At 38.9% G+C, this 13,899-nt stretch overlaps 1 protein-coding gene across 1 annotated transcript in view; it reads left to right on the forward strand.

The window, feature by feature from the left end:
- The window catches only part of XRCC5 (X-ray repair cross complementing 5), a 58,892-nt gene that overhangs the window by 24,839 nt on the left and 20,154 nt on the right, over nt 1-13,899 (forward strand). Inside the window, exons 12-14 of the mRNA XM_005154070.3 lie at nt 969-1,059; nt 2,298-2,431; nt 7,256-7,452. Of these exons, the coding sequence (XP_005154127.2) occupies nt 969-1,059; nt 2,298-2,431; nt 7,256-7,452 (422 nt within the window). The remainder of the gene's footprint in view (nt 1-968; nt 1,060-2,297; nt 2,432-7,255; nt 7,453-13,899) is intronic.

Here is a 13,899-nt window from a genome sequence, read left to right on the forward strand (position 1 = left end):
CTATCGACCTCTCTGCATACAGTCTGATGTTGTACTGGATTCCTTCAGTTTCTTAACTGCAGATTTATTTCCAGTTTGCTTGGTAGTATAAAATTTGAATTTGATAGTTGATATGGCATTTCAGCATGTCCAACTAGGCTGTTGTCGTTAGATTTCCAAGTCAACTGGAGCTGAGGGGAGGAGCTCACAACATTTAAAGCTGTTGTTCAAATTCATCTGGAGAGTTTGGAAGACAGTATTTACTTGAAAAGGTTATTTTAAGAAACAGGAGGCAAAATAAGTGTTTCTTAGAAACAAACAGGAATTCTGTATGCAGCATAATCATATATGAAATATATATATAAAAAATTCTGAGACATCCAGAAGCAACACATATCAGTATTTTTGCAGCATGTTTCCACTGATCTTACTTACAAGAGACTATTGAAAGAGCTAAATACATATAACATGGTGAAGCAGTGACGAAGGTGGGGGCGGATATAGCAATCTTCAGACTTTTGAAGGACGTAAACATAAAGGATGGAAAGGAATTATTTAGGGTGGTATGAACTGGAGGAGGTATTTGAATAAAGGAAAAATGAGCGCTGAAAATGTAAAAAAAAAACCAAACCAACTTTTGACTTTTGAACACAGTAAGCTATAATAAGACCTCCCAAAGCGCCAATTTATGACTTATTTAAAGCTTGGCTGGTTGGAACTCTGTGCAAGAAAATTATTGGATGATCTGAAAGGTCTTTTTTCTACCAGTAAAAAATGAGGAGTATAGCCATCCCTATATTATAAAATAATTCTATGTTTTATTCTGCTTAAAACTGTGTTGCTCTGTAAATATTTAATTAAATATTTTCATGCACACAGATATTACATCTTTGGCTTTTTCTTATGTTCATGTTGCCCTGATAGGGCACTCTGTGTTATTTTAGATTATTTTCTTCAGGCTCAGTGGTTTCTTCTTTTGCCTCACTTAGTGTCTCATCTATGTGCAACTACCCTACATGGAAGACTTAAGACAGTATATATTTTCATCCTTGAAAAACAATAAAAAATGCATTCCTACAGGTAAGATAGTAATTCACTGTGCAGCTGGGCAAAATAACCTATTTGTCTTTATTTGAGATACTCTAAAAGGGGATATTTGGCTTTCCAATGAAAACATAAGCTTTGTCATTACTTTGACTTAGGAAGAACAACCCTGTCCCTTTGAGAATATATTAGGGTGATGTGATCTTGACAAGTAAAGCCTGTAGCAAAACTTTGCCAGCTTAGTTGCAAGCTGAGCAGACTTGAGGTTTGCCCACAGCCTTTTAAAACTGTCCTGTTAAATGGCTTCTGGCTTGGGTTATGGGATTAATAGTCTCACAGGATCTTCATATAGAGAGTGGAGATTTAGTCCTCTGTATCCTTTGATCTTTGAACTCATTTGTGAGACTAAATGGGCAAACCCTGTGGGAGCTATGATGTGGGATTAGCTAGCTAGAATTAAAACAGAGGCATTAGCTCCATTCATTCAAAGCTGGTCCTGTTCCCAGTTGCAGTATGGCCTGTTAATATAATCTACGTGTAAGAATGTGTTTTCTGTGGTGTGTTGGGCTTTTTTTAAAGCATGCACTTACTGGTGTCCAGGTTCAGATGGAGGTTGTCTTTGGAGAGCTATGGAGCATGCAGCCATACAAAGCTTGACTCACTGTTCTGGGAATTTTGCATAGCAGTGAGTTTAAATGGATGTAGGTTAAAATCAACTTCTACTTCAAAAATTTATTATGAGATTCATTAAATGGGTATCTGCACATCAGGGTATAGAAAGCGTGCTGTGTTTTTTCTGAAACAGTTTCTGTTTTCTTGCCACTAACGAGCGGTTTGAGAACAAATCTCAAACCTGACTTACCAAAGTCAGTTGACTGTTGTGAACTGTATTAATTTGCCATCAGAACTTCAGAAATTTATATTATGCCCTTTAGTTCTTCAGATCAACTGTTTTTCTTATTTTCTACACGGCCTATAAGAATTCTGTTTCAAATACAAACATCTTGAAAAAGAAAAAAATGGAAGCAAAAGGGCAGCAATAATTGAGGTCTTGGGGGAAAAGAAAAGATTTACACTGTAGTCCTTAAATAAAGCAGGATGTTTCTTATTGTGTCCGTTATTCTTTATTGGCATGTCTATATCTGTAGTGTATTCTGTAGCATGTAATGACTTGGTCAAAATCTCATGTTCTGAAGTGAATCTTCATTTAGAATTTTTTCCAAGAAAATCTGTAAGCATATTTACCTTTTCTTTGTATGTAATTGCTGCCTTAGCGGATCAGTTATCTGCCGTTGACTCTTTGATTGATTCTATGAATTTGGTTTATGAAGCTGATGATGGAGAAACTTTTGAGGACCTGTTTAAGCCCAGCAAAATCCCAAACCCTCATTTTCAGAGGCTGTATCAGGTGAGATGAACTACATGGCATTTTTAAAAACCTTATTTTGTTACGACTTTTTCACCTTTCTGTCTTTGATTCGCATTGGAAAGATGTGTGCTATGAAGATGGAATATAAATTCTTTTGTATTTAAATAGCGAGTAGCCAGTGATTTCTATGTTGTCCCTGACATAAGACTTTATTCTTAAGTTTTCCAGTTCCCAGGGAGGAAAGGAAATAATACGTGTGCTGAGGTGTCTGCCACAGCACCAGTGATATTTACAGGACCTAGACTAGACAAATTAAAACTTGCTTGGGTATCTCAGCACTGTATTGCAGTGATCATATTGTGGACATAGTCTCAGTCTTCAACTTCTGGGCAGAGAGAAATGGACTGATAATCAGGGATCTCTTCAGCTTCTAATTCTGTGTCCTGTCAGATCTTGAGCAGTCACTTTTCTGTCCACTGTTGCATCTGGCAGTGTTTCCAAAGCAGATCAGTCTGAATGAGCTTGGTCAGTAGCAAATGATCAACATTGTTGACATTTAATATATTCCATTTGGGTGTCTGAGCTGATGCACTTTACAGGCGAGCTGACAGTTCACACTTCCTGCAGTTATTGCATCAAGCTGTCTACATTTTGATTTTTATCATTTTGATAAATTCCTTTCATATCATGGAGGTTTTTATTGCAACTGTGAGGATGAGAGACTTAATTATACTTTGGAATTCAAGTGTTCAAAAAATTACACAGCAAATTCAAAAATAAGGAAAATTATGTTATAACTTATGCAGCTGCAGAATTGCGTTGTCTACAGAGCCATGGAGATATACTGAGTGCATGACTCCACTCTGAAAATTGACCAGAAATGGTGTTAAAGCAGCCATGTTCGTCATATATATATCTTAACAATTCCAATTTTTTTTTTTTTCGGTTTATAAGTATTTTTTTTTAATTAAGAAACCTTACACCAGCATTCACAAGCCATACTATCATGGTATTGTCAAAAGAACCAAAGAATCTGAAGGTCATGTATATGTTTCAGGAATATATGTAAGCCCACTCTTTTCAAATCTTACTCTGATTGAGACTTTACAAACTCAGTGTTCCCTTAAATTTCTGCCAGTCATACTGACAAGACAATGTGTAACTGAATGCAAGATTTGGTCAGTAGAAGGTTATTGCTGAGCAATATCTAAAAATGGATTGATCTCTGCATGGCTATTATTTTAGGAAGGATTTTAAAGCTTGGGTATTAAAAAATATAGTTTTGCTTGTAAATGAAACACATAGGGGAAAGAGTATCCTCTGTTATGTTGCTAGGTACAATTTTGCATTCTTTTGGTTCAGTGGATATTGCCTGTAAATGACAGACGTTCCTCTAGGTGTGCCATTTGTCTTCTGGAACAGTGTGATGGTGTTGTCGTAGCAGTTGAGTCAAGGGCTGCTGGAAGAGAGTAACTGTGTAAATCACCAGTTTCTTTAGAGGGTAATAGGATTTTGTAAGGGTGAATGCTACTGGTGGAAAAACTATTTATTGATTGTTTTGATGTGCTGAGTAGTACACAGTTCCTGTCCACAGTGCTTGCTGTTTATAAAGCCTTAAATTGCCAGTCCTTTTAGTGCTTTCTTTTGGCTGTGCACAGCCCCCCTTTTTTTTTTTGTGGTTACAAAACTGCTATTAATCTGTGTAAGCTGCAGAAAGATTGTTCTCTTCTTTGCTGCAAAGATGTTCCAGATTCTTAAAATTTTGCTTGTAGACCAGGTGGCACTGCTGGTTCCTTAAGAAATACAAAGAAAAATTATACATGATTTTTTTCATGTAGCCAGTAAATTAATTAGGCTAAACAGGACCTATAAAGAGTTTGGAAAAATAACTTCAGAAAAAGGATGAACTTCTTAATTTCCTTGCTCTGTTACCTTATTTGGAACGGTAAGTGACAAGGTCGAGGATTTAAACAGAAACATCAGGCAAATTGTATCTCTGGAAGTAGTGGTAGGCATCAGGAAATGACAGAGTGGGTGGAAAGCAGTTGTTAAGCTTGCTGGAGTGGAAGATGAATATCTTACATCCAGAGTTTCAACTTCTGTTCCTTGTTTCAAGAAAAGTCTGAGTGGACTTCCATTGCTTTTGTGGTAGCAGACTTCCATCACTGTTTAAGTTCCTCTTAAATACAGGGGTTTGAAGCTATATTTGGGGAACACATTGCATTTTACTTGATAGCCAATAAATTAGTTCCTGCGTACTGAGACAGACCTGGGGGAAGGCTTGTGAGCACAATAGCCTGCAGCATCACATATTTCATGGGATCCAGCTGCAGAGTCTGCCTCTAAATATGCTGTAATGGCTCTTGTGTGAAGTGTGTAAGTGACCCTAGAGGACTGAGCTTGTTTATAAATGGTTGGACTGTATGGTTATGTTCTTTCAAAAAGCAGAACAGAAGGGGGACAGGAGGTTGCTCACAGAAATCTAAGGGCTTTAAACAAAAAATAATCTTATCTTTGGTTGAATGTAGTGGATCTCCTGGAAGGTCATTTTGAAATTGTCAGAAACTACCTGTAAACTGAACTGTAAGACACTCATGTTGAGATTCAATTCACACAGGTTTAACCACCCGAAAGCTAGATAACTGGTGTAAGCTGACTTGTCCAAGCCTGTTCCATAATCCATGGAATGAGAACTTTGGGAAAGTAATTGATCCTTCTTGTTTTGGAGATCATATGTACATGATCATTGTGGTGGTGTAGAGATAGGCTAGATGCTTATCTTTTAGCTAGTTGAATCTGTCTCTTATTTCTAAGGCTGTAAATACTACCAGGTTGCAGTAGGATTTATTATTTATTTGCTAAAAATATGTTCTTTACAAAAGTGTGTTTCTAAACGCTGTGTGGAAGGGAACAAGGCAAGATGCTTTCTTGAAGTAAATTCCTGTCTATTCATGTATTTATGCCATTGCTTATCATGGAATAAATTCTTTGAAAAGCCCACTTCTTCATTTCATTGACCAGCATCTTCACATGACCCCTGTTTCTGAAAGCTTGTCACTTCTCTAGGCTAGAAATGTAAGGAAATAAGGAAGAGCAAGGAAGAGCTAGTATGTTGCTGACAGCACGCATGAACAGAACAGTGAGTCTGGATGCCAGTGGTAGTGTGTGTTGCTTCTAGCTGATGAAGGTAGGAGTGGTTCTTGCTGAGCACAGAAGGAAGATGAAGCAAGTTTAAAAGGGACTGTTTGGAATTAGAAACTCCAGGTTAAGTCTGTCCAACTTAATTTCTAATTAACACCTGAGTTTGGATGGTACCTACCGTCTTAGGTTTCAGAGGTAGTTGTCTGCTCTAAAAGGAGGTACAAGTGGAAGTTGTGGCTACTCAGTCTGCTCAGCTCTTCCAGTTACACACATAATGATTTCAAATGGAAAACACATTCACAACAGCAGACGTAATTTTTTCACTTTCTGAGTTTAATTCAATTCTCTAATGTTGTTTTAATATTGTTTTCTTTGTATCACAAGAGCCATTACTGCAGCTTCTAGCAACATTTTTACTCTCTTTCAAAATAATTATGCCTTAAATCATTACAAGTCTTTCCAAATCAGTAGTCTTGTATAACTGCCTCCTTTTGACAGTATGCTCTAATATGGATTGGAATCTTAATAGCAGCATGAAAGCACATCAGTATTGATGTGTAGCATATGGTCTGGATTTTCTTTATTGGCAGCCTTTCAGTATGAATAGAGGGGTTTGTTTGCTTTGGCTTTGTTTTTTTAAATCAATGGCATGTCTAACAGCCAACAGGGGAGCAAATTTCTGCTGTATTTCTAGTTTACCAGGAGTAGTTACCTTCATACTTGTGTCTAACATACCCAATACAATAAGCTTAGAAAAATCATGTACATTATATCCCTTCCAACCCAAACTATTTTATGATTATGTGGTTTTATGCATGTGTGTGTGCATGCACTGGTATCTGTATATATGTGTGTATACACACACACACACGTACACATACATCTCTTCTGCTATTCCACAATTCACAACATTTAAGATACCTGTTTTACTTTTAGAATTCTCAGTAGAATTTCCATAGCCTGCCTCATTAACCTTATCTCTCTCCCTTTGCTTGACTCCATAACTGTGTGCACTCTCTTTACACTTTGGTGAAAAAGCCTTCTCTGTAGTTCCTACCATCTGTTCCAGCCTTGATGTGAACTGTCAGGCCCCTTCATTCCCTCACTCTTTCAAAGCTGATTTCCAGCCATGCCTGTTTTCTGTGTCTTACCTGTGCACATTTAACTTCTCTCTTTTTATTTGCTCTTCAGCTGGTGAAAATTTCTCTTGTATGCATATTGACTATTATTGACCAAGAAGAAATATTTTCTTTGAGGGACAATAAACTGTGACAGTAACTGGAATACATGATTGGGGTATATATCTTGTTGCTAATTCCTAATTTTGGAATGTTTAGAAATCTCTCCCATGTGGCTCTTTTATAATAGATCCACATTTTAAAGACAAAATGAAGTTAAAAAGCTGAATAGATGCAGAGGACTGTTTCATTCCTGGAATTTTCCTAATAATTTTCATAGAACTCATCCTGGTGAGTGTGGGAACACTCATCTGCATCACTGTTCTTGTTTAATATTATTTATCTTCTTAAACAGCTGACCAATTGACTTGCAATCCAGTTCTGTAATGGAGCACTTGTGAACTCAAATATTTCTGAGCAATATGAAGACTGTTTCTTTATTATGGAAGATACTTTGCATTTACCATATGATGTCAGGCATACAGACATTTTATTAAAAGCACATAAACTAAAAGTTTTTCTCTGCTGAAATTGTTTCTTGCAGTGTTTGCAGCATAAGGCTTTTCACCCCAATGAGCCATTGCCACCAATTGAAGAGCACCTTTTAGAGATGTTGGAGATGCCCAGTGTGGTAAAAGAAAGGTGTCAGGGTCCTCTTGAAAAAATAAAAGCACTTTTCCCCCTAAAAGAGGTTGTCAAGAAAAAAGACAAGAAGACTGCTCAAGACATCTTCAAAGACAAGTAAGTTGGACTTGTACTATGGATTTTTTTAAACTGTTTTACACTTGAAGTTGTTTTTACTGAAGGAAGCAGTCTCATGGTCTTTGGAACATAAAATCATTGAGCTACACACTATAAAAATACTGATGGGTGGAGAATATTGTGGTACCACAGTATGTCTGGGGTATTTTGTGATTAACGGTGGTCTTACTTTTATTGTGCAAGACATACTAGGAACTGTTCTGTAGCTTCTTTATATCTGTATTTGTTGTCAGAGAATCCCTCAGGTTGGAAGGGGCCTCAGAATCTTTGTTTGTCAGTCTGCTGTCAAAGCAGGGTCATCTGTGGTCTAAGTATGTAACTTACAGCTTCATCCAGTCTGGATGGAGATTGCACATCCTCTCTGGGCAACCTGTTGCAGCTTACTCTCTCTATTGTCTCCTGGGAGTTAACAAAACAGTTCAAATAAGAATAACAGAGGGTCTAATTTAGCTTAGAATAAATGCTACAGAGCTTTAAATTAGGTTTAAAGATGAGTCTTCCTTCTCAGCATGCTCAATTTAGGTTGTTCTGCAGCTTTCATTTTTGAATACCAAATCAAAAGAAAAGCAGCTTCATTATTATCTGCTTTGCAGTAAATGTGGATGTCTTGAAAAATCGAACTGCTACAGACACTTTCTGGAACATCTTTTGTCTGAAGAGTTTTTAAGGGTTTTTTTTGTTTTTGTTACACATACTATGTTTACTTTATTTGTGATGCAGATAGAAAGAATAAATGTTTAATTGCTACTGCATTAGTACTGTCACTCCAGCCAACTCAATTTGCTCAAATGAAATCTGTGTCTTAGAGCTTAATTTATTGAATGTTTATAATATGACAGGTGGGTTCCCTGGGATCATAGAATGGTTTGGTTTGGAAAGGACCTTAAGATCATCTAGTTCCAACCCATTTGCCATGGGCAGGGACACCTTCCACGAGACCAGGTTACTCAAGGCTCTGTCCACCCTGGCTTTGAACACAGGGATGATGGAGCATTCACAACTTCCTTGGACAACCTGTTCCATGCCTCACCACTCTCACATGTTGGAGAGTTTTTAATTAGCTCCTTCTCCCTCCCTTTTGTGTTTTTTTAGCTCAGTCATTTCAGTGCTAGGAACAATGTCTTTAAGCCATTTTGAGACCTTCATTATCTGAGCTGTCATATATCTTTTATCTGGGGATGGCTAGAGCCTTGTCAGCGTGTTGCCTTTGGGAAGACATGACATAGGACTTCTCACATTACTTCTGTAGAACAGTGACTGCATTTCTGTATACAAACTGGGAAGCACCTTGCTTTGTATTTTCTTCGTTGCTATGTGTGCCTGTCTTGCCTTGGTGTGTCCTTGAATTTATACTGAGCAAATTCTTCTGTCCATGCTCTGTGCCCCAGTTTCTCTGTGTGTGTGTATACATAGATTTCTATGTGTACTTTAAAAAGGTGATAGAACCAGTTAAAAAAAAACCTGGACAAACCTAAAACAAAACCAAAGAAAGCAAAACTAGATTCAAACAAGCTAGAGAGAGAATATAAGCAAAAATTTGTTGGTAGTTGCTTAAAAACATATCACCCCAAAAGCATCAATTTGACAAGCAAGTAGGAGAGCTATTTTGTTTTAAAACTAGTTTGTTTTAGAAGGGTGATGAAAGCAGCTATAAAAATAATTAAGATAGAAATTCATGTAGGGCATTAAAATTGATTTAAAAAAATCTGTAAGGGAAATAACAGGATACAAACTCAATTATGCAAAGAAGAATGAATGGTAATAGAGTTTTAGAAATTGCAGAAAAAATTATATTGCTGTAGTAACAGATGGGTATTGTGGTATTGTCATTGCTTCAACAGAAATGTTAACTGCATGGTTTTCTGTGTTTGGGGAAGAGCTGAGTGATACCATCTTTTGATAAAGAAGATTTAAATAAGCACTGTAGAGATACATCACTGCGACAATGACAAAGAAAAATGTTTAACAACAAATAACATTCAACTTAAACTATCAAACCTAATAATTTGCACTAAAATGTTTTGAAAAAATTGTCTAGCTTTCCTGACCTTTTTTTTTTTCTCTAAGCGTAATTTGTGTCTCCTATCATCATATTGACCAGACTCATCTCCAATTTTTAAGGTCTAGTAGGATTAAGGCAGCATAAATGTAGGCATGCTATCTTAACACTGTTTTTAATATTCAGTATTCATTTGTTTCACTTTTGCTAAGCTTTATGTAGCTTAAAAAATCCAGTAAAACAGAAAGTGTTTTACTTTTTCCTTCTTAGGTTGGCTTTGGAGAGGCTGTTGCCTCATCCAACTTTGCATATGTGAGAGGCTTCTATATAAACGCAGGAGTGGGTGTTTTAAATTAATCTTGTATTTCATTAATTTTTCTCAAATAGTAGTTGCACGTTTTACAGTTTAAAAATACTGGTAATCAGTGCATTGCCAGTAACAGATTCTAAATGTCAGATCCTTGGCTGGTATAAATGGGTATGGATTCATTAGTTTCTGCTGTACTGAACTGATTAATGACAGCTGTGGATTTGGTCCTCGGCAGTTAAATGCAGCATCAGCATTTACATTCTCCTCCTTCTTCCAATCCCCAAGCATTTTGAATCAGTCAAAATAATGCAGGAGGAGAAAGATTTCAATACATTGCAATTGATTGCAAAACACCTTTGGAGAAAAATATTATAAAAGATAATTTTGTTGTTCTTTGTACCTTTCATCAAAGCACGTCAATATACAAGGATTTTGGTTCAAGTAGAAGTTGTAAACTCACTGGTGTTAAAAAAGTATCAGATTTTCCTCCAATTTACAGACTGGCAGATTTGCTGTCCAAAACAATTAAGCACCTGGTTCAAGGTCAGCCAGAAAGTCAGCAGGGTTAAGGATGAAGCAGGGTATCCTATTCTTGTCCTGAGGCATCACCAAAGTAATAATTTCTCCTAGAGTGATAAATAAGGTTATGTTGGATGACGGGAGTGGCTGAGGAGAAGGGATTTCATTTCGGCAGTAACAAAATTAAGTATAGGTCAGAGAAAACTGCTGAAACAAAATAGAATAGACACTGATGGTAAAGTAGGGGAGAGGTGTGCTTTAGAAATTAAAAAGGAAGACTGTGCAGGTGCCTTCTAATAGTTGATTGTAATGTGCAATGCAGTTTTTAAAGTCAGTTTTAACCTTGTAGAATGCAAAGTGGCATCTAGCCTAGGAGCCTTGGCTTTGTCCCTGTAGTCTTATCATTTTTTTTTTGAGAAATACTTCCTACTTTGTTTTGGGATTCCTTGAACATGGATGATGCAATTCAGATAGCTGAGTAGCTTTCAGTCATTCCTAAACTGAAATCGATTCTTCTGTGTCAGTAGCCTGTCACATTAAGTAACACAGAACACAGCATCTGATTTTCTTCACCTTTTGTGATTACCTTCTGTTGCCAAGATGTGCAGTGAAGTTTAGCATGTTAGATGTTACAGTTAAGTTCCTACTTTGAATGTACACCTTGGTATATGTTACCTGTAAGGACAAAGCAACAAAGTAGCTTAAATTCAAAATTAGCTTTTTTAGAGCAACAGTCTTTTGAAAGCATTTTGCGATTACCTTAAAATGTCCTGAGAGTTCTTATGTACTTAATTGGGGTGTGTCTAGCAGGATCTGACTGCTGTATGTGGAAGCTTATAAAGCTCTTGTGTGCTGGTGGAGAGTGTGGGTCATTAGACTCAAAAGCCACCACGTAAACAGTTTTATAGCAGCTATCAAGTCCAGTACAGGAACTAGCAGGTAATTTTTGAAAAGGAAATAATTTTTTTTACTTAAATGTTAATTTTTTTTAGTATTTCTACTTAAAAGAAGTGTGGCAAGAATAACAAATGTAATATACTGTAATGTATGTAATATATTACTATATATAATATACTGTAAATCAGTAAATTATAATCTGTAAATTATCAAGGTTAATGCGGTATACAGGTTCAAAATCAAGTGACTGGAGATAGTCTATATGTAGACAAGTGGAAAAGATGTGTATAAGTAAACTCACTCCTGAAATAAGCATGAATAATCTTGCACCTTCAACAGGCAGTGCCTTTGCTTTATAGAATTATAGAACCGTAGTATAGTTAGGGTTGGAAAGGACCTTAAGATCATCCAGCTCCAACCTCCATGCCATGGGCAGGGTAACCTCACACTAAAGCATGCCATGCAAGGCTTTGTTCAACCTGGCCTTGAACACTGCCAGGGATGGAGCATTCACAACATCCTTGGCAGCCCATTCCAGTGCCTCACCACACTTACAGTAAAGAACTTGCTCCCTATATCCAATCTAAACACCCTCTGTTTAAGTTTAAACCTGTTACCCCTTGTCCTATCACTACAGTCCCTAATGAATAGTCCCTCCCCAGCACTCTATAGGCCCCCTTCAGATACTGGAAGGCTGCTATGAGGTCTCCACGCAGCCTTCTCTTTTCAAGTTTGAACAGCCCCAACTTTCCCAGCCTGTCTTCATATGGGAGGTGCTCCAGTCCCCTGATCATCCTCGTGGCCTCCTCTGGACTTGTTCTAACAGTTCCATGTCCTTTTTATGTTGAGGACACCAGAACTGCACACAGTACTCCAAGTGAGGTCTCATGAGAGCAGAGTAGAGGAGCACGATCACCTCTTTCAACCTGCTGGTCACGCTTCTTTAGATGCAGCCCAGGATACGGTTGGCTTTCTGGGCTGTGAGTGCACACTGCTGGCTCATGTTCATTTCCTCATTAACCAACATCCCCAAGCCCTTCTCCACAGGGCTACCATGAATTTTCTTTTTGCCCAACCTGTAGCTGTGCCTGGGATTGCTCCCACCCTGGTGTAGGACCTTGCACTTGGCATGGTTAAACTTCATGAGGTTGGCATCAGCCCACCTCACAAGTGTGTCAGGGTCCCTTTGAATGGCTTTCCTTCCCTCCAGTGTATCAACCCAACCACACAGCTTGGTGTCATTGACAAACTTGCTAAGGTGCACTCAATCCCACTGTCCATGTCACTGACAAAGATGTTAAAGAAGACCTGTCCCAACACCAATCCCTGAGGGACACCACTTGTTACTGGTCTCCAGCTGGACATGGAGCCACTGACCACAACTCTTTGCAAGTGGCCATCCAGCCAGTTCTTTATCCACCGAGTGGTCCACCTGTCAAATTGATGTCTCTCCAATTTAGTGACAAGGATGTCACGTGGGACAGTGTCAAACGCTTTGTACAAGTCCAGGTAGATGATATCAACTGCTGCACCCCTGTCCATCACTTTTGTAGCCCCGTCATAGAAGGCCACCAAATTGGTCAGGCAGGATTTCCCCTTAGTGAAGCCATGCTGGCTGTCACCAAGCAGCTTGTTGTTTTTCATGTGCCCTAGCATGCCTTCCAAGAGAATCTGCTCCAAGATTCTGCCAGGCACAGAGGTGAGACTGACTGGTCTGTAATTCCCCAAATCATCCATTTTCCCCTTCTTGAAAATGGGGGTTATATTTCCCTTTTTCCAGTCGTCAGGAACTTCACCTGACTGCCATAATTTTTCAAATATGATGGCCAGTGGCTTTGCAGCTTCATTCGCCAGCTCCTTCAGGACCCGCGGATGGATTTCATCAGGTCCCATGGACTTGTGTACATTCAGGTTCTTAAGATGGTCTCGAACCAGATCCTCTCCTACAGTGGGCCCAAGGTCTTCGTTTTCACAGTCCCTGCATCTGCCTTCCAAGACTTGGGTCCTGCGGTCAGAGCCTTTGCCAGTGAAGACCGAGGCAAAGAAGCCATTCAGAACCTCAGCCTTCTCCAAGTCCTGTGTAGCCAGTTCTCCCAAAAGCTCTCAGAGGGGGCCTACATTGTCCCTAGTCTGTCTTTTATTCGCTACATACCTATAGAATCTCTTCCTGTTATCCTTAACATCCCTAGCCAAGTTTAATTCTAACTGGGCCTTAGCTTTCCTAACCTGGTACCTATTTTCCCAGACAACATCCTTGTATTCATCCCAGGGCACCTGTCCTTGCTTCCACCTTTCATAAGCCTCTTTTTTCCTGTGAATTTTCTCAGCAGCTCCTTATCCATCCATGGAGGTCTCCTGGCCCTCCTGCTGCACTTCCTTCTAGTCGGGATGCAACACTCCTGAGCTTGTAGCAGGTGATCCTTGAATATCAGCCACCAGTCTTGGTCCCCCCTGCCCTCTAGGGCTATATCCCATGGAACCTTGCTAAGCAGGTTCCTGAAGACCCCAAAGTCTGCTCTCTTGAAGTCCAGGGCAGTGAGCTTCTTCTCACTGTCCTGAGGATCTCAAACTCGACCATCTCGTGATCGCTGCAACCAAGGCTGCCCTGGAGTGTCACATTTCCAACCAGCCCTTCCCTGTTGGTGAGCACAAGGTCAAGCAGGGCACCTCTTCTCGTCGGCTCCTTTATTGCTTGCAGAAG

The sequence above is a fragment of the Melopsittacus undulatus genome, chromosome 4 (genome assembly GCF_012275295.1).
Source record: "Melopsittacus undulatus isolate bMelUnd1 chromosome 4, bMelUnd1.mat.Z, whole genome shotgun sequence".
In the NCBI taxonomy this organism is placed as follows: domain Eukaryota; kingdom Metazoa; phylum Chordata; class Aves; order Psittaciformes; family Psittaculidae; genus Melopsittacus; species Melopsittacus undulatus.